The 21,457-nt window shown below is 42.4% G+C and overlaps 3 protein-coding genes across 4 annotated transcripts; all 3 read left to right on the top strand.

The window, feature by feature from the left end:
• Positions 1-9,315: 9,315 nt before the first annotated feature.
• LOC127765003 (CCG-binding protein 1-like) lies at positions 9,316-10,486 on the top strand. The gene is made up of 3 exons (XM_052289791.1): positions 9,316-9,567; positions 10,002-10,087; positions 10,203-10,486. The coding sequence occupies exons 1-3, from the start codon at positions 9,345-9,347 to the stop codon at positions 10,479-10,481; spliced, it is 588 nt and encodes a 195-aa protein (XP_052145751.1). The 5' UTR covers positions 9,316-9,344; the 3' UTR covers positions 10,482-10,486.
• Positions 10,487-11,393: 907 nt separating this feature from the next.
• On the top strand, positions 11,394-13,530 carry LOC127767882 (CCG-binding protein 1-like). The gene is made up of 3 exons (XM_052293357.1): positions 11,394-11,727; positions 12,685-12,758; positions 12,862-13,530. Exons 1-3 carry the CDS (start codon positions 11,475-11,477, stop codon positions 13,183-13,185), a joined length of 651 nt encoding a protein of 216 aa, XP_052149317.1. The 5' UTR covers positions 11,394-11,474; the 3' UTR covers positions 13,186-13,530.
• A 128-nt stretch (positions 13,531-13,658) lies between these two features.
• LOC127767881 (nuclear pore complex protein NUP58-like) lies at positions 13,659-18,533 on the top strand. Of its 2 annotated transcripts, XM_052293356.1 has the most exons (5): positions 13,659-14,642; positions 15,142-15,256; positions 15,805-16,254; positions 16,590-17,025; positions 17,547-18,533. In XM_052293356.1, exons 1-5 carry the CDS (start codon positions 13,921-13,923, stop codon positions 17,552-17,554), a joined length of 1,731 nt encoding a protein of 576 aa, XP_052149316.1. In that variant the 5' UTR covers positions 13,659-13,920; the 3' UTR covers positions 17,555-18,533. The 2 variants fall into 2 exon arrangements, with proteins under 2 accessions (XP_052149316.1, XP_052149315.1); XM_052293355.1 differs by lacking the exon at positions 17,547-18,533 and having other exon boundaries at positions 16,590-17,218.
• The last annotated feature ends 2,924 nt before the right edge of the window (positions 18,534-21,457 follow it).

Genomic DNA, 21,457 nt, shown 5'->3' with positions numbered 1-21,457 from the left:
AATGCTATGATGAGCATATCCCAGAAAGACACAGTCCACAGTCTTAGGTCCAAGTTTACGCTTCTTCGTTATTGGTACATTGACTTTCGCCAAGCACCCCCATGTGCGCAAATAAGAAAGTGATGGTTTTCTCCCAATCCATATCTCATATGGTGTTTTGTCCTTATTTCTGTTAGGAACTCTGTTTAACACATGATTTGAGGTCAACAATGCCTCCCCCCACCATGCCTTAGGCAGTCCCGCGGTGTCCAACATGGCATTCACCAAGTCAGTCAGTGTGCGGTTCTTCCTTTCAGCAATCCCATTAGACTCGGGAGAATAGGGAGGCGTCCTCTCATGTATGATGCCATGTTCCTCACAAAATAAGTCAAACTCGTTCGAGAAAAACTCTCCACCACGATCAGACCTAAGCCTTTTTATCTTTCTGTCAAGTTGATTTTCAACTTCTGCCTTATAAATTTTAAAATAGTCTAGAGCCTCGTCTTTCGTTTTCAACAAGTACACATAGCAAAATCTAGTAGCATCATCAATCAACGTCATGAAATATCGTTTTCCACCCTTCGTCAACACTCCATTCATTTCACAAAGATCTGAATGTAGGAGTTCTAGTGGTGCCAAGTTTCTCTCCTCGGCAGCCTTGTGAGGCTTGCGAGGTTGCTTCGATTGCACACAACTATGGCACTTAGAAACTTTGACAATGGAAAACTTAGGAATTAAACACATGCTGGAAAGCCGAGACATCAAGCCAAAATTAATATGACATAAACGTGAGTGCCAAACATTAGCCTCATCATCCACACTGCCACAAATATGGTTCACAGACTTATTGCAGAAATCAGAAAGGAAAAAGCGGAACAGGCCTCCGCACTCATAACCTTTACCAATAAAAAATCCATGTTTAGACACGACTACTTTATTAGACTCAAAAACCAACTTAAATCCGTCTCTAGTCAGACGGGAGCCACTAACAAGATTCCTGTCGATAGAAGGGACATGCTGCACGTTCTTCAGCTGCACGATCTTTCCCGAAGTAAATTTCAGATCTACCGTGCCAACACCATGAACAGAAGCATGTGACCCATTCCCCATTAGGACGGTGGAACCCCGTGCGACCTGATAAGAAGAAAATAATGAGATGTCAGCACAAACATGTACATTGGCCCCAGTATCAACCCACCAATTAGTAGACTGATTAACTGAAAAAACAGTAGGTAAATTACCATACCCGCTTCCATTTGCAGTGTTGCCAATAGTCACATTAGCAGACTTAGAAGTCTGCCCTGCAGGTGCCTTCATCCCCTTGCGCTGTGGACACTTCCTAGCCAGATGACCAACTTGGCCACACACAAAGCAAGTCCTCTCATCCTGATTAGGATTGTTGTTGTTCTTCTTCTGCTTCTTGAAGTTGGTGGTCTGCTGAGCTTTGTATTTCCCCTTGCTCTTGTTCTAGACCTTGTGCACAACATTGGCACTGGACTGCCCACCATCGCCCTTAGACGCGGCATCCTTTTCCCGAGCTTTCTCCTCAACATCAAGAGACGCTATCAACCCCTCAACGGAGTATTCCTGTCTCTTGTGTTTGAGTGCAGTACCGAAACTTCTCCAAGATGGAGGTAATTTCGCAATAATGCACCCGGCCACAAATTTGTCGGGTAAGACACACTTAAGGAGTTCGAGTTCCTTAGCCATGGTTTGTATCTCATGAGCCTGTTCGACTACAGAACGGTTGTCAGCCATCTTGTAGTCATGAAACTGCTCCATGATATACAGATCATTGCTAGCATCAGTAGCACCAAATTTAGTATTCAGTGCATCCCACAACTCCTTAGCGTCGGTCATATGCATATACACCTCGACCAGACGATCGCCAAGAACGCTAAGAATGCATCCCACAAAGAGAGTAGTGGCTTCCTCGAATTGCTTCTGCTGTTCAGCAGTAAGAACTCCTTCAGGTTTGCCAGTACTCACCCATAAGCATTTCATAGCTGTCAGCCACAGAGTGACCCTGATCTGCCATCTCTTAAAATGCACACCGGTGAATTTATCCGGCCTCAGTGCATCGGCAAAACCAGCCATAGTAAAATCACAGTGCCTATAATAAGGTTTTTGGATTGTTGAGATTATAGGCATATAATGATTTAATCTATTCCATAAATAAATCATGACATTACAGATGAAAACTAGCATGAACGCATCATTAGATCTACACATGTAAACTACACAGTATAACATGAACAGATCAAATATGCGCAACATATTGAACACGTACCGAGGTGACGGAAAGACCGGCTGCTTGGTCGAAACTTTTCGCAGGCGTCTACGAAGGCACGAAACACGCGAGCGAAGAGGAAGGCGAGCCGTCCCGAACGAACAGGGAGTAGTCGCGCGAAGCGCTTCCCAAAAACCTTATTGCCGTCTTCTCCCGGTGCAGGACGTCGAAGGCAGAGGTTCCGGAGACCTGCTCTCCTGATCGCCAGTGCACGCCGACGAGCGAGATGGAGTAGTCTACGAGCGAAGGCGCAGTACAGAGTAGGAGGCAAACTCTAGATTGATTTCGCGTGTGTTGCGTGAAGACGGCAAGTCGGTTTATATAGAGAAGGGTCGCTTGATCAGGGCGCTCGCACGATCTCTACTGCGCGTAACCGAACCGGATAAGTCGCGCGTAACTTAACCGGACTCCACGCCGTTTGCACGCACCGGATTTTTCGGAACGTTTCCAAAACAAAAACGAATCCGAATTTGCGGTTCCGGAGACCTGCTCTCCCGATCGCCAGTGCACGCCGGCGAGCGAGATGGAGTAGTCTACGAGCGAAGGCGCAGTACAGAGTAGGAGACAAACCCTAGATTGATTTCGCGTGTGTTGCGTGAAGACGGCAGGTCGGTTTATATAGAGAAGGGTCGCTTGATCAGGGCGCCCGCACGATCTCTACTGCGCGTAACTGAACCGGATAAGTCGCGCGTAACTTATCCGGACTCCACGCCGTTTGCACGCACCGGATTTTTCGGAACGTTTCCAAAACAAAAACGAATCCGACTGAACCGGATAAGTCGCGCGTAACTTATCCGGACTCCACGCCGTTTGCACGCACCGGATTTTTCGGAACGTTTCCAAAACAAAAACGAATCCGAATTTGCAGCAAAACAAAACAAAACTGCCCTGCCAAGCGAGCGCGCATGTGTTTCCCCTCTTCTCTCCACCACACATGCTTCAAGTGGCTAGGAGGGCATCCTCTCTTTTAAGGAGGTCCCCCTCTCCTAGAATAAGCAAGGTGGTACTAAATTCCACATGCATGCCATCCCATGAGGTGGGCTTTTGTGATTTTCCAAAAAATTAATCTTCGAATGGGCTAAGGCCCATTCATTAATTCCAACAATCAGGATCTCCATTTTGTCTGTGTTCCTGACGAAAAGTTACAGATAAAAGAGTAACAGGTTTATCGTCTCTTTGGATCTTAGCGCCTCTGAACGTGAAGAGAGAAAGAATACAGTAGAAGATCCAAGTACTTTATTTTTTTTATCAGAACTTCACATGAGCAATTGTTAACAATCGGGGAGATGACGGATTAAATTGGACGCTTCTCTATCTACCTGAAGTATCTGAACTCGAAAATTCAGAGAAAACACATCATTTTCGCCGTGAAAACGATCCTGCCATGCGCGTGGAACGGCGAATTGGTCGTCGATCAACTGGGAAACCGGCTTTTTAGTTTTCTGCCAAGTAAACGCCGGAGAAATGCGCTCTCGATGACCAGGAGTGACAGCGATAGTATGCAGCTCCATCCTGAGCATGCAGGCATGCATGCCCTGAGCTTCGATTACAAGGAGCAGGATTGTCAACAGGACGGGGCCAGTGCCATGCAAGCAAAATACCGTACCAAATCTCTACTACTTCATCCGTTTCATATTCTAAAGCATTACTTGTTCTCCTTACTTATGTAAGTTTAATCTAGTTTATAGTAAAACATAGCAATATTCTTAACATAAAATAAATATTCTATCAAAATATATTTAATACAGATTTGATTAAACTGGGTTAGTATCGTAAAATTTGTTATATTTTTTCTAATAAACTTGATCAAATATAAGAAGTTTTAGCTAGAAAAGGTGAAAGCGTCTTATATATGAATCCGAAGTAGTAGTTGTTGCCTCGCCTTGTCAAATTGTTGAAGCTTGGTGCCCTTGGAGAGTTGTGGCAGGTGGATTCTTTTGCATTTTTTTGTATGCCTCGAGTGGCAAATTTGTCAATGTGTCGCAATGGAATTGTACCTTCTAAATGGAAGCATATTGGATAAGTGCTTTTGACTTACACCATTTCGGTGCTTCTCACTAGACTATCCTTTTCCATATGAAAAAATTTGTTTGAATGGGTTCAGAATTGAAACCATGTGAAGCGATGAATGTCCCACATGTGTTGGTTTTATAAATTTTTGTGAGGAAGGAGGGTGTGAAGGTCTGATGGAATGCAGAGCCACCATGAGGTCCAAACTTGGAATACGGGGAAAATGTTCAGACTCCTGTAAGAATTAAGCCTCTCATCGTTTTCTATACAATTTATAAATAACATTTAAAATATGAAGAAACCAAAAATAGCTTTATCATAAAACATTTATATATGTGTTCTTTAAGATTTAAATGCAATACTGAAAAAATAAATTATAACGAAAAACCTTAAATTAACTTTCAAATTTTTTATTTTGGTTGCGGCTGATAAGTCAATAAAAATCAATGTAAAATTCACGTGCTCTAAGTGACACCTCAGTGGTTAACCAGTCTCGCAAAATACTATTACTATGTAAATTTGGGCGATTAAAAAAGGTAAATAAAAACTTGCAAAACCATAAAACACAACAATTTGTAGCCTGCCAACACTCCTTCAGAAACTTCTAGTAGTTGGTTTCAGCTGAAAGAATTGTCACCGATCGATTTTGTCGCTCCCCTGCAAAAGCGACGCAGCCCAACAGCTCCGATCATTGACTCAAGGACTATTGACAGATCGGCCTGCGTGCGAGCGGCGAGTGCACATCTCTGACGTGGATGAACTGCCATCGACTATTGAAAATTCAGGCTGCATTTGTCCAAGCACGATTAACTTATGTCAAGGTTTGGTAGTATATAATTGTCAACCGGTCTAGGGTCAATCTGAAAACCCGGTTGAGTTTCTTATCGGTATAACGTAATTCTGACACCGTCTTTTAAAGAATAGACATGAACTCAATTTCATAATGCACATACAGTTTGGCTCTTAGTTCTGTTTATGGTCATGTACAGAATGTTCAAAGTACATCAGCTCAAGTTGAGAGACCTGGCCAAAGCAATTTTAGAAAGATGAATAATTTGTAATACTAAGCCTCTCCAAATAGTGTTTACAGTTTAAACATGTGATACTTCGTTGGAGTTGTATATCTGTTACTACCTCCATCCCATATTAAGGGCCCCTTTGATTTGTAGGAAAAATGTAGGAATTTTGGAGGATTTTAATCCTATGGGAAAAAATCCTATGAAGGCTTTTGAAACAAAGGATTGAATCCTATTCAATCCTTTAAAATTTCTATGGAATGAGTAATCCTATGCACATTTTAGAGGAAAGTTAGCAAGAGGTCTAACCTCTTGGAATATTTCCTCTAAGTCTATCTCTCTTATCTGATTCCTGCGTTTTTCTTGTGGTCCAATCAAACGGTCATTCTTGTGTTTTTTCTGTGTTTTGCAATCCTCTGTTTTACAATTGTATTCCTGTCAGAATCCTGTGTTTTTTCTATTCCTCTGTTTTTTCATTCCTACGATTCAAAGGGGCCCTAAACCTCTCCAAAATAATGTTTACAGTTTAAACTTGTCAAACACAGTGTCGCCTTTAGTTGGAGCCATATCTATTACTGTACCACCTTCATCCTATATCACAACTACCTTTTCCATTTAAAGTACTGTTTCTGTCATTCAATTTTAAATGCTAGAGAAAGTTATAATATGATATGGAAGGAGTAGAAACAGTTAAATTCAGACCAAACTACTTTGATGTAGTCATCAGCTATGTCCTATGCGAAGAGAATCTCTTCGAGATCGGGGTAACATTTAATTATGCACTACGTCAACGTTGGCGATCACCATGGCTGCTCTAGGCTCTAGTAGCTCCATTAGAAGCATCAGAAGGTCATCTTCTGATTTCTTCAATCTTTTCAGGCCCACATCAACTGCCATTTCGTCAACCAGATGAGGCAGACATGTAGGTTCCACTGCTGTGCCGGCAAAGTCTAATTTGAGCCTCCAATAATTGGTTATGAGCTGATCAAGATAAGTACTATGTTGGATTAGTTTTTGTGATTCTATTGGTCCACTGTGCATGAACACCTAATGTGTCCTGTAATAAGACATAAAGGGTGTCAAACTCTGTAACAGTGGCAATATACATGCATGGATAGACTTAATTATAGCCAATCATGGTGTGATGACTCTGATGATGCACTAAGGTTGCAATGCTACTGGATGGGAAAGGGAATAGATGCATGACCACAGCCTTAAAAAAACAGCAATTAGATTACTTATTGATTAAGATAAAAAAAAGGCTGGAGACAAATTAAACTAAGTTAGGTCAATGACCATGGATGACGATCATTCTCATATTCTTTTTCTTCCCATGTGGAGCATCCCTGGTACTCAGCTATTTAATTATAAAACAACATGGCGGCATAGCTTTCTTTCTGATGGAACGATCTCAACCCTACCAATTATGTATAGTTTCAGTCTATTCAGAAGTTAGTTGCAAGGAATTAAGCTTTGCTGGTTAAGACTTAAGAACAATCCATTTAATTCAACCAGATGTTGTACAAAAAGATGTAACCTTTGGGCTTTGGGTCATGGCTCTTGGTTGGTTCTGCCTGCGTGGTATTGCATATAGTAATTCGATAAATATAAATAAGAGTCAAAAGCCAAAATATTTCTCTGGAGCAGTCAACTGAGGAAGTACCTACCATGATATCACTGCTGCTAATTGTCATTATGTTGTTTCTCAGGGTCCATGTGTTTTTTCTCCTCACCATCAAAAGGTTAATAAAGGTTTCTTGTCACAACTCACAAAAAAAGCTCATGGCCAAAGCATGTATTGGGGGTACCTAACAACTGCTTTCCATGGCTTCTTTACAGCCATGGCCCATGAGTGGCTGGCCAGCTGCAATTGAGGAAAGATTTCGTTTGTGCAGTTGCAGCTGTCTGATTAATTTCGTCTAACCATCTGATATAAATCAACTGATGGTCCAAAGACAGTTAGAAAAACATCGTCTTACATAATCTCCCCTGTAGACTTGTAGACTAGTAGCTTGAGCTTGTGTTTTTACTTCCAATTTCCAAGTTTCAGATGGTTTAGAAAAAAGAAAAAAAGGGGTCCAAGTTCCAGATGGATTAATATGTGAGGCTATTTTGCCTTTCGGAAAAGAAGCTCTATCTGCTTGCCTACTTTCTCCTTTGAACTAGGATAATCGATTAAAGCCTGCAACTTTGCTGTAAGCACTTGTTCTTGAAACTGTACCTCTGTTCCAGACTGGACATATGGAGCCCATACTAGAAGCCGTCAACTAACCACGTTAGTTATCTCGGCCTCAATCCCAGGCACACGATACTCCGGTTGTACAAGTTATCAACATTGTATGATTCCAACGTTTTGCCGTGCCGTGGGAATTACTAAGTCCTCCCACCCTTTCATATTATAAGTCATTTCAACTTTGATCAAAATTAAATTGCTCTAAGTGTAACTAAGTCTATAAAAAAGTAATAACATTTCAACCCAATACAAATATATTATGAAAATATATTTAATTATAGATTTAATGAAACTAATTTGGTGCTGTAAATATTACTATATTTATCGACAAACTTGATTAAACTTGGAGTAATTTGATTATGTTCAAAGTCAAAATGACTTACAATCAAAAATGGAGGGAGTAGTTCTCTATTTTTTTCAACAATAGAGTAAGGAGTATACCTGATATTAATTATTAACAACAAATATAACTGGTTTGCCAAGCCATATTTGGAAAGAAATAATTTTAATAGACTCCGTGGAAGATTGTAGATGAAATTTTGGTTATTGGCCAAGATTTTTATCGCAAGAAGCGGAAGATAAAAAAAGGCTAGGATTTATTGGTACTAAACATAATAAACTAAATAATACTCCGCACTTTAATACGGAATATATGGATAAATATATCTAAGTATTATAAAAATAATGGATAGATATGTTGAAATATTGTGGATATGATGTGAGAGGTGATGATTCGACATATTTACATATTGATTTGTATAATTAAATAAATTATATATGATATTGCATGCTTGTATGAACTTTTTAATAAGCAGTTATTGCTAGTGCGTGGATGATGAGATGACATGTTAGCATATGTTGAATTTTAGAGTTAGTGGATTGTAACTTTATAGAAGGTGTAGATAAACATTAAAAAATAAATTAAACAATAAAAAGTAATTATATGTTTATTCTTAACTGCCTAAGCTAGGACTGAAGTCTGAAAAGTATCTAGAATAAACTCTTCATTACTAATTACATGTTCAATAGGCGAGGTTGTGGATGTAATTGCACGTTTTTACACTGTTGTTGCCTACTACTTGTAGCACTATTCCGGTTGGTTATGGCATCAAACAGTTGAATAAGCCCTAAATTTAAATCCTGATTGTGGCTTATAAACTAATGAGCAGATAATGAGAGATGTACACTATAAATGATTTCACGCTTATCACTTTAACGACGTTGCAGTGTCGATGCGGAAATAGTAAGAATCCAGTAACCCTACCAAGTTAAAAAAGAACTTTCTGATAAATTTTATTTGGTTTTCACTATTTGCTATGGTAACCGTCCCCCAAACGGTAAAGAACCCTCGGCTGTTGCCCGTTGCGTTGCGACTGGAGGAGAGCGATTGGGCTTACTCACATGTGTGACGTCCCGGAACAGGCTGCAGTTTCAGCCACAACCGTCGTTAGCCCATCTCCAGAGTTGCCCATGGGCCGTGGGCGGGCTCGATCGCGATCGCGGAGCGCTTTCCCGCGACCCGTTTCACGACCGAATCGTTCTACACGGGAAGCCCACGGGAATCCGCCAAACCAACGGCTCCCGTCCCGTCGCGCCGTCGTGCGGTCGTTGCCAAGTGGCTGTGCGCCGCGCCGATGGGATCCCCGAACAGCGGCGGTGTTACGGCTTCCCTGCCGGTTTTGCCCCGCGGCCGCGACGACGATGCGCGACGTACACGTATAAAGGCCACCATGCACACCTGCTCGTCCTCCGCACGATAGGCAGCCACGCGCCAACATACACAGCACACTCACTCACCCAGCACGCACGCGCCGCGATGTTGCCGCCCACCGCCACGCTGTTGCCGCTGCCGCTGGCGCGAGCGGCGCCGGCCCGGCTCTTCTTCCCGGCCGTTTCGTCGCGCGCGCGTGGGCGCGTCGTCCGTGTCGGGAGACACGGGGCACCGGAGCGGGAGGCCGCCCTCAGCTGGCGCGGCGCCGCCGACGAGTCCGTCAATAAGGAGAAGCATCTCGTCGAGCACACCAAGGACCGGATGTCCGGTACGTCGTCCGGTGAACTTTTTCTCGTGCCATCTGATTATCTGACATGGGCACAGGACACCAGTGGTCATAACCAAATGTTGGAGTACTTAGACCGTGTTTAGATTCAATTTTTTTTTCAAACTTTTAACTTTTCCATCACATCAAATGTTTAACACATGTATGAAGCATTAAATGTGGACGAAAAAAACCACTTACACAGTTTGCATGTAAATCGTGAAACGAATCTTTTGATCCTAATTACGTCATGATTTGACAACGTGGTACTACAGTAAACATTTGCTAATAACGAATTAATTAGGTTTAATAAATTATCTCGCAGTGTATATGTGGAATCTGTAATTCGTTTTGTTATTAGTCTATATTTAATACTTTAAATATGTCAAATATGTGTTCGTATACTTAAAAAAAAAAATCACACGAAGGAAACACAGCCTTATTCGCAGATTACTGCACGACGCTCAAAGGCGAAGAGTGCTGCAGCTGCTGGGACGCTGTCGAAGAATTCAATAAACTCGAGGTGTGCTAAATTAACCATGCTGTTTGGGCAATCTAGCGAGTTAGTAGTATCAATCTATTACCACTAATAATATTTGCATTAACCACTGTTAGTTCTTCGATGATTTGATGTGCAGATGGAGCTGCCAAGAGCGGAGCTGGAGACGGTGGTGAAGGATGCCGGCGGCGACATGGGCCACCTGATCAGTGCCATCCACCGCCGTGCGCAGGCGCGGAAGACGGCCGCCGAGTCGTTGTCGTCTCCGGGTGATGATCACTCCACCAAAACCAAACCTTACTTCCCTGCGCCGGACGAGCTGCCCAAGACGGCAGAAGAGCTCGAGGGAGAAACGGAAGCTGCCATGCCGGAGTCCACGCATACCAGGCTGCTCAGAAGAATGGCAGATCATGACTGAAAGTGATCAAGTGAAGATGTGCTTTACCTGAATGCAGAGCCCTGTCATACTCTGCGACTCTGTAATTACAGGACACGTATAACACGGTCCATGTATATCAAGCTTGCCAGCTTGGCAGATATTGCGCTAATCATAGATATGCTAATATACATGTATAGCTTTCAAATGAGCATTCTGATTCTGTCTGAAAATGTTGCTCCATATGACCATATCTTTCTACTAGTTTCTACGAGCTGCACGCACCACCTGGGTCCCAGCCATCATTTGGCCAAATAAGCTAGACTTAAGCTAGACTAAACCAAATGTATCAACTACACGTATATATCAATAACAAATACGACGACTCACTAGTCAAAATCTGTACACGTCGACACTTCTTGCCGTGGTTTATTAGAGCAAGTTTAATAGTACAGCCAACTATTAGCTTCAATTTATCTATAGCTAATATAATAGCCTATTTATACAATAGTTACATACTACACTATTAATATCTGGTCCTACCTATAATATACACCCCGTGTCTTAGAGTTCGTGCTACAGCTGGCTATAAATCTATAGTCCGCTGCTGTTCTCTCTTCTCATTTATCTTTTTAAAATATATTTGAAGCTGGTTTATATCTGCTATTGTACCTGCTCTTATACGCGGGTAGCTGTAACCAAGTTCGAAACCGACGGCTCAGATCCCACCGTTTTGGATCCCGGGTGCGCAGACGATGGAAAAGTCTCCGAAAGCCGAAGTATCCCAAGATATTTTAATCCCTCCCGTCTTTATTTTCGATAATAGGACAACTTGAAGGTTAGAATTGCAAAACAAAAATCCAAAACAAACAAAATAAACTATCTCGCGGCCAATCCTTATCCGTTTCGTGCGCTTTCCGCTATTGCTGCTATATATATAGGCCGCGAGCTAATCCACTCGCCTAGTTCCATCCTTCCCAAAATCCACCGGAGAAGAAGACGATTAGCCGGGGACCACGCCGGAGAAAAAAAAAAATGCTGTCCTCCACCGCTCTCCGGCCGCTGGCGCAGCCCGCCACGGCCACGGCCACGGCCACCGCCTTCTCGGCCTCCCGCACGGCCGCCGCGGCTGGGCGGCGCGGGTCGGCAGCGGGGGTAGTGGTTCGCGCGGTGCGGAACTACGACTCGATCCCGAAGCGGGAGCCCTTCAGCTCGAGCCGCAGCGTCCTCGACGAGTTCCTCAGGCAGGAGAAGCCTCTCGTCCAGCGCACCAAAGACCAGATCACAGGTAAAGCTGCTGGGTTGTGTTGCTGCTTTAGCCGAGAGCCCGAGTTATCACCTCACTGCCTGTTTTCTAGCAATATTTTGGGATTATTTTACTGCGTGGGATGCGGCTTCCTGCCGAGGTTTAGGCCACTTGCTGTTTAGTTTTAGTAGCAGTGCATGCTCCAGTTCTGAGATCTAAGTTGCTTTAGTTAATTAGGGGTAATTTATGAGGATTCGTGGTAATTTCTTAGTAGGATTCGTGATAACTTCTTAGGACCAGTGATGCTGCCAGATCAAACTAAAATATATCCCTACTAAATGTTGTGTGAACAAGCATAAGAATTAAGTAGTGCTATAAGCCTACAATTAGCGTGTAATGCAAGATGTAGAGGCGTAAAACAGTTTCTTCAATTGGAGATTGAGGGTCTTAAATAGATGCTTTAATTTCAATGTAAGATGAAATTATTGTTGCTGATGTCTGTAAGGTTGTGCTGTAGTCAAACAGAGGAAGGGTTGTTTTGTATTATATATAAATCATTTAATCATTATATGCAATTATTGGCTTTCGAGGCCAAATGTACAGAGCTAATACAGTGATCTGAATAAAATTTCAACTAGATGAAATGAGAATGGAAATGCACAAAGAAAATTCAATTTGTCGTGATCTGTAGGCTTGTCCCCTTTTCAGGTTCTTCTCTGCTGTTGGTCGTTTCATCAATCTTTTGTGAGATGTAAACCTATGTAAAACGTCAGCCGGGTTGGCTCTTTGAGCCTGTCCAACATTCTGTGTGCTTACCTTGATACCCTCCTTAATACAAGGATACACAATCCTCTTGCATATTTGTGGAAAAAAATGATTCAGCTTGTGTGAATGTGATTCAGTTAGAACCTGATTTAAGTAGGTTTGTCTCTGCAACATCAACTGCATAAGAAGTTGTCTAATCATTTCCTAACAATTGTTCCTCTGATCTGGATACAGATTATTGCACAACCCTAGAAGGTGATGAGTGCTGCAGCTGTTGGGATGCTTACTTTGAACTCAATAAACTTGAGGTTTGTGCCATTCGTATTGATTGTTGTACAATCATATCAAGATTATTAAGCTTGCAGTCTACTTGGACTCAACGAATTAACAGGATTTCTCCATTTGTGACAGCAAGAGCTACCCAAAGAGGAAATTGCAAGGATGGTGAAGGACTCCGAGGGAGATCCGAGGTACCTGATCAATAGCATCCATCACCGTTCAGATCTAAGAAAGAAGATGGCTGAGAAATCTCATAATTCACTATCATCAAACTCCCTGGGGCAAGCTGCGAAGCCAAGGCCTTTCCCTGTGCCTGACGGATTGCCGAAAACACAGGAAGAGCTTGCTGAAGAACAGGAGGCCCTAATGCCGGAGTCCTCCTATACGAGGCTACTGAGAAGAATGGGGAGATTTCCTGATTGGTATACGCCTCGCCCAGATCATGAAACCGACTGAATCAAGTCACCAAGCATCCATATACCGCTCCTTGTGAAAATTTTGTATTGGTTGCCGGATAATTATGATGCCTGAAGTTCTGTGGTTTGGGTAATGCACTAAGGTTCAGCAGCGTGGTAGCTATCCAGGTTAGATTGCTGTTGCTTGCTTTACTGAATGTATAATGGCGTGTGTTTTATGCTGTTCAGGTCTTCCCCTCAGGATTCAGATAGCTCCTTCCCTGTAAACTCAAGCAATGTCCCATGAGATAGCTTGCACAAATTTGTCTTTCTGTATATATATGTTCTGGAATAGAGTTTCTGAATCTGTTTCCTGGAGTTAATGATCAATCACCTGTTGGATGGATGATGAGGATTTCGATGGTTGTATCCCAGTTGAACAGAGTATGCTTGCAGCACAGTTTTGAGTTCAGAGAAAAATTCAGCGCAGGCCATGCCTAAATTGCAGGCGATTTCACTTGTTTCATCTTGGCCACGGAAGACGAGAATTCAGAGAGCAATCCCGTTCTCTCTTTTGCAGGCGATTCTCGTTTGCGTCATTTTTCACCGACGGGCGATGACGTCAGCAGCGAGAAACTCTTGACCCATAAATACCCCCGCGTTATGCGCGAAACCCCGTAGCGCCCACCGCCAAGACCGCCCGCAATTCGGCGCAACCGCTAGGGGCAAATCCGTCCATCCATTCGCCCCGCCACGCGCCGGGAACTCTTCGTCTTCCTCGAGACAACCTCCTGTCATGTCGCGCTTCAGGGTCGTGGAGGATGAAGCGGAGGCGGACCTGCAGGCCTTGGCGAGGCGCTTCAGCTTCTCGTCACCCTCCTCCCCCTCGCCCTCGCCCTCGCCGCCTTCGTCGTCGCGGAAGCCGCCCCTTCCCCCTCGCCGGTCGCCCCAGAAGCGGCCGGGGCTCCCCACAATCCCGGAGAATGGCCCACCGGCGGGGATGGCGACGGCGACGGCGACGCCGAAGCGCACGCGGCCACCAACCTCTACGTGCGCCCCGCCACCGCCGCCTCACGCGAGGCACGCTCCGATGACGGGTCAGACGCCGGTGGCTGGCTCTCGGTCGTCTCGCCCGCCGCGCGGGCGCGGCCAGATGGAGGTGGATAGCCCTCAGCCGTCTCGTGCACTGCACACGCCGCCGACGGGTCAGAGGCAGGTGACTAGGCACCCGCCGCCGGCTGCGCGGACGATGTTCCAAGAGTCTCCCGTTGCGTCCGTGTCCCCGCCTCAGCAGCAGCAGGTGGCCGTGCCCGTGTCGGCGGCGTTGAGGGAGTTCGAGCGGCGTCGCGCGGCAGCGGCGGAGGCGGCATTGCGGCAGCTGCAGCTTCAGGTGTGGGAGGCAGCGCGGCAGCAGTCGCAGCAGCTGAGGCTGTACACGGTGGAGGGAAGGGCTGCGGGGTACGGGACGAAGTGGGTGGAGCTGCATCCGCAATCGCAGGAGCTTCTGCTGCACATCGAGTATGGCTTGCTCCGCATTCTTGATCTTCTATTGGGGGATTGGGGCGATGTTCATCGCGTTCTTCATTTTTGGGGGAATCCGAGTTGGGGCTCTTTATCGAGATTGCCTTGCATTTTCCCTTTTTTTCGGTAAGGTGAACAGGAGAACGCATTCCATTATTAAGATGTGAATCGTGGAAATTGTTCGTCGCATCGCGTTCTCGATATTCTTGGGAGACGGTCTGAATCTTTTGGCTTCTTTTTGCCCCATTGTCGTCGAAGTTTAATTTCTGGGTTTTTATGAGATATCTGTGGCGATTTTTACAGAATTTAGGGATCACTATGGGTTTCTTTTCTTTTCATTTTCCCCCTTTTCTGAAAGAAGGCAAGGGCAGATCAATGGGGGTTTCCGTGTGTTCTTGATGTCTCCCTTGATAAAGATCTCTGTGCTTTGTGTTAATTGCTTTGTCTAAACTTCCATTGCTCTACGATCGTCACCTGGTTAACCTGTGATTTTCAGGAACAAGATGAGGGAGTACAAGCATGAGAGCGATCTGTTGGACCAGTGCAGCCGCCTCTACGACCCATCAGTCTCTAGCAGGAGTTTTGAGCTGTATGCTACGCAGATTTCTCAGGTTTTGTTTACTTCTTGGGCTGTTATTTGGTACTACTAGTTACTTTGGAAATGTTTTGGTCCCCACATATTAGTGTAATACCATGAAATCATCGCTTTACTTGCTTGTATGCTTTTTATTAGGTATATAGCTTTTGCGCTAGTCACCACTCATCAACTATATTTTCAGTCTTCACAAATCAGCTGAGTACCAGCTGATATTCAATGTTCTTAAGTGTAATGCGCATATCTTTGGTTGAGTAATGACTTAATGTTACTTCACAAATGTGCAAGATATCAATATTCTGCAGCACGAAAATTATCAGTCTCAAATAGTTGGGGGGCGATATGATGTATTTTGTTGAATGTACACTTGTACAGTACAAAAAAAGATTTTACTGGCCTTGACTTCAGCCTCCTTATTGATTAGGCTACTTTCTGAAACTACTTTATATTGAAAATATGTTCAAAGCTAAAAGAGGAAGGAATAGTTCATGAATCCACTAGTTGAAATAGGGCGTTCAACTTTATTCTTTGTTTGTAACAGGAGGATTTTCCTTTCTGAAACAGGAGATAGGATCAACCTCCACCATCATGGACAGGGAGATGGTTTCCATTCGGAGCTTAATGGCTGTGGTCAAAGAAATGATGCGGAACACAGATTCGGCTATACGCTCATATCAAAAGCTGAGACCAAATTTCATCCGTAGATATTCTGGAACTGCAAATACTGGTTTTGCTCATCATGCTGGACCATCTGGTGCTCCAACTTATTTCAATCAACCCTCAGCAATTGTGCCAACATTTGATTTTTACAGTGGTGTTGCAATGCGGCCTTCTCCTTTTATGCAACACACTGTTTCCAAGTTTGAGAACCGTCTTGAGGAATGCAGCAGAATGGTCGGAGAGCTAGAGCAGCTTATTCAAATAAAGAATGATAAGAACTATTCAAATGCGTTCGAATCCCTGTCAACAGTAGTGCCTAATGTGTACGACTATCTCATCCATGTTGCTACCCAGGTAATTTATGATGAATACATGTATTGATCACTGGCATTACATATTCTGAATACTGCATGGATTTTTCTTTATATATTGCTCTGATCCGCTCTGAAGTTGTTCAATTTAAATTCGTAATTAAAGTTGTCAAGGTGGTTGGTTATTTACAGTTTTGTTGTGAGCATATTTAAGCTAATATATCTATTTCGTTTTGTAACTCAACAGAAACATACCCCAAGTGATAGGTTCACTTTGTTTTTATGTGTCGCTAAAATATATTAAATTCTTGTTGTATGGAACTATATTGTTTGGTGTTCAGAGAATACTGAGCTTCTCTGATGTTTTTGTTTGTCCAGGTGGAAAATCTTCATCAATATGCTGAGATAATGAGAACTCACTATCGGAATGCTTGGCGGCTCATGGGTGATTGTAGCGATCCTTTTTTGGAGGCAGATAGAAGAGAGGCAGCTAAACAAGAAGCCACTGCCAGAATAGTCCATCCTACAGGGGTTGATGTATCTGTGCTGGCAAGCCAACCTTTGCAATCGTCATCCCCTACTGGCGTAACTTCATCTAGTACTCGTGCAATTCTTAGAACACCACTTTCTGCTTTGCCCTGGTTCAGCATTCAAACAAGTCCTGCTCCATCACCCAGCCCTTTCAGTTCATCTGGGTCTATGCTGCAGCCCACACCATTTGGCTCAGCTTCCACACTTGCACTAGGATCCACTCCAGCAAGATTTGCGTCTTCTGCTTTGGGTGGCACCTCACTTTTCAGAACACCACCTGGAGGTACACATAATATTCTATGTGTAACTGGATAGAACGGATTAGAGGACCATTTGATTCAGAAGTTATTTTTATTTAACTTGACATGTAACCCGTGTGGACATCCTTAGTCAATGTCGTGTAGCTTTTTCTTTCTAAATTTGTAAAACCAACGCATTCTTTTGGTTAAATGTGAAGGATAGAAATGTTATTTCCATACCACTGTAGCACATTCAATTGAATCTATCAGAAATTTAGCAATCCTTTATATGGTATTATGCTATATGCGTTCTAAGATATATGTAGTGAGAATGGTCAAAATGAGAATTCATCTACGGTTCACATTTCATTTTCTTCATTTTATTTTGCAGCTGTGATTAACATTGTGTATTTCACACTGTCTGTTAGCTTTCTTACTTTTTCGATAATGGAAACCTGTTAGCTTCCTTACTGGCATTATGAAGTTACTTTCCCTAATCTTATTTATTTTCGCTTTCATGTTACGTATTGAAGATTATATAACATTGTATCTTAATCACTGACAGGATGTTAGTACGGAGAACTCTGTAGTTTCCATCCCATCCTGCTTGATTGCTTCAACTTTCAATTTTTGATACCAATTAGCAGTGTTGCAGAGGACGATGACCCCAAAAAGGTGATAGATGTGTAACACAAACTCCTTACATGTACTTTTGACTCTGCTCCTTTTCTGTCCTCTTGATCTAGCTCATTTTCTGTTTTCTTGATCAACTTGTTTAGCGAGCAATCATGGTAGAGCCAGCTAAGTGAATCTAGCTGTGAATGGTGATCCTTAGTTTTGTATATGAATATACGGGGGGAAACTATTCTAAGCTCTCGAAGGATGTTCCTGCATGTTAATCATGAAAAGAAAGGTATATTAATATGTAATATATCAGTACACAAACATGTAACTTAAAATTTAATATCTACATATCGTAAAGAAAAAAACAAATTAAACTACAACTTGGTTGTTGGTGTTGGAATCTTATATGTGACTCTAGTACACCACAGCTTTGCGCCCTTCGAGTGTAGCATAAGATGTTCTCAAAAAAGAGTGTAGCATAAGATTGCTTTAGAAGTTTTTGCTCATATTAGAAAAAGTGATGACGATTCTTCTTTATAATGTACTCCCTCTGTCCCTAAATATTTGACGCTGTTGATTTTTTTAAACATATTTGACCGTTCGTCTTATTAAAAAAAATTAAACAATTATTAATTATTTTCCTATCATTTGATCCATTGTTAAATATACTACTACTCAAGTTTTTGAATAATATTCACAAAAAGTTTTTTATAAGACGAACAGTCAAACATGTTTAAAAAAGTTAACGGCGTCAAACATTTAGGGAAAGAGAGTATATCACTGCTTATCTGCCTCACCTTACAGATGAAAACCTTTGTGCTCATCGAAACAAGAGTGTACTCAGTAATAAACCGTAAAGTTGCTTTATAAGATTTTATTTGACAAGCTACTTAACTTCTGGTCAGCGTGATGATATTTCTTTTCCTTTTTCCTCTCACTGATTTGGTTGTGAAAAGAACTCGATGCTTAATTTCATTGCAGTGACTTGTTTGAGCAATATTTGCAGATGCACTGGTGTTTCAAACGTATTCTACACAATCTGTAAATTGTGACTACTGCACCATCCTGTCACTTACCATGCCTGAAAAATGCCAACCAACGCTTACCAAGAGTGTAACACGACAGTAGTAGCACGATAACACGAAGTTTTTTTTAAGTAGTGATGCATATATTCGTGGTAGCAAAGATCCTTTTGTGCGTTCGCGAAAAAGATCAAAGCGACGACATAACATGGCCACATGCATACGATCGGCTGGCCAAACTCACACACAAATAGAAGTTTTATTCGTAGATCACTTTTCGTTTGCAAATACTCCCTTCGTTTCAAAATAAGGGTAATTTTACACTTCACATCAAATATTTGACCGTTCGTCTTATTTAAAAAAATTTTATGATTAGTATTTTTGTTGTTATTAGATGATAAAGCATGAATAATACTTCATGTGTGACTATTTTTTTAATTTTTTTATAATTTTTTTAATAAAACAAACGGTCAAACGTTGGACACGGATTTTTATGGTTGCACTTATTTTGGGACAGAGGTAGTAACACTTCTCGTGGAATAAGTGAAATGATGGGGGCATAGGATTCGTTAGAGCATACTCCCTCCGTCCCACGAAAAACGAATCTAGTACTAGATGTGACATATTCTAATACTACGAATCTGGACAGAGTAAATGCCACATCCAGTACTAGGTTGGTTTTTTTAGAACGGATGAAGTAATTGAAAGAATAATACACCCTCTGTTTTAAGTTATATAAGACATTTTGACTTTGGTCAAAGTCAAACTAATTGATTAGTTTAAGTTTAGTTTGACGAACTCTGTAGAAAAAATAGTAATAATTATAACACCAGTATAATTTTATTAGATCTATAATTGAATAAATTCTCATAATATATTTGTCTTGAATTAAAAATATTACTTATTTTTTTATAAAATTAATTAAATTTGGAGTAGCCAAAGTCAAATGAAACGCAGCGAGTAATGCCCACGGTGTTTCCGGCCACGAATCTTGACGCAGGCAATGCGGCCCCCGCGGACCACCACCTCCAACGGCAGGTTCTTGCAAAACACACGGTAATGCCGCGCGCCAGGGTCGGTGACTCGGTGGCGTCGTCCTCGTCCTCGTCGTCATCCACGTACGGGGTCAGCATCCTCGGTTCGTCCCCCGGGCAGCCGATCAGCGCAGGCATGTTGTACTCCGTCGCTAGCGTGAGGAACATCCCCTCCCTGACCTTGATGCAGCGGTAAACTCGGCCGTCGACCTTGGCCGTCAGCTTCACCTCGTGTGCTCGACCGAACACGGTGATGCCGTCCACGCCGTACCGACGGCTGACACGGTGATTTCCGTTGTTTTCTCGCGAGGTGCTGCGGTTGCTAGCGCCTACACAATTTCCCTTTTTTTTTTTTTTTGTTGTGGCAGGGGTCTCTTGATCGGGTGGCCCTTATATATAGTCGAAGGAAGCCACGAGGCTTTGGGTTATCTGGGTCGTTGTTTCCAATTCCATAGATAACAACATATTTTTAGGCAGATTATGATTGGGTGACGATTTTGGGGTCTACGGACGGACACCATGGAGAAAAACAACGGCCGCGTGCAATTAATTATTGCTCCCGATAATTTAGACCCGTATTATGCCAATCAATTTCATATACTTGGAAACCGATCGATTTCATATACTTGGAAACCGATATACTTTCTCACTTCTCAGTTTTGTTTTCTTAAAGGAATGTAAAAAATATATCTAGCAAATCTAATCTAATATTAGGCTGTGTTCTTTCCTAGTAGATAAAAAAAAAACTCCCGTTCTCCATGCGTATGCTTCCCCAAGCTTTGTGCGCTTTTTTTTTTTTTTTTTTTTGCAAAACATTACTCTACGAAGTTGTTTTAAAAAAGCATATTAATTTTTTAAATTTAAAATAATTAATAGTCCCTCTGTTCACGTTTGATCGCCGCATAAGCAAAAACAGAAAGATCCAAATTAATAAGCGTATTGTACAATCTAAATGCAAATTTAATTTCTTTTGGTGCAAAGGCTGTTCGATTTTGCAGCCGAGTTAATTTCCCATACATGAGCCCATGGCCTTCCCGTTTGCATGCAAGAAGATGACCTTTTCTCCACGCAAAGTTAATGTGTTCGCATGACAAAGTTTAAAGTTTATTGACGTGACAACCTCAAAAGCCATAGGTTTTTCTTCAACATGGCATTTGAGGTTGTGCTTTTCTCCTTGGTCAGCTAGCCTAGCCTAAAACCGCCCAAGATAGTGCTCGGGGCAGGGGGTAATTCGTCCAGATTTAAGAGTTTGAGATGTCGAATGTCCAATATTATAGTTTAAGGGGCAAAGGGGGGTGTGGTTTTAACCTCAAGGTTCTGTATTCAATCCCCAACATGTTAACGATTTTTATAAAAAAATATTTGGAGGGACGTATCTCTCAAAATCTCTTTTTTTAAGGGGTAAATCATACTATCGCAATAGCTCAAGATGGAATCGGCTCTCTGGTTTGATCATGCCAATGTCAGGCGGCTAGTTTTCCACTCCTGATCCCAGAACCGAGTTGTCAAGTTTTCCTCATTTAATTTTATATTGCAACCCAATTAAGGTGGAGATCAGATCAAATGATCAATCTATACCCGTCAATGGTTTATATTGACAATATATAGTTATATACTGTAAGTAAATTATACTGCAAAAGTTCTCTGAAGTATTTGCCTCATGGCTCGCTGTCATTTCATTATAAAATTCCGGTGCTTTGCCCAGTCTAAGTCGGCATCTTGATTTGTAATTGCCTCCTTAACCAAATTGTTAATACCGTTACTTTGTGCAACGTGAGTGCTTACGACAGTTCAAA

This window comes from Oryza glaberrima, chromosome 3, assembly GCF_000147395.1.
Source record: "Oryza glaberrima chromosome 3, OglaRS2, whole genome shotgun sequence".
NCBI classification, from domain to species: Eukaryota; Viridiplantae; Streptophyta; class Magnoliopsida; order Poales; family Poaceae; genus Oryza; species Oryza glaberrima.
Note: the sequence above shows the minus strand (reverse complement) of the source record. Positions and strands in the feature narration are given on the sequence as shown.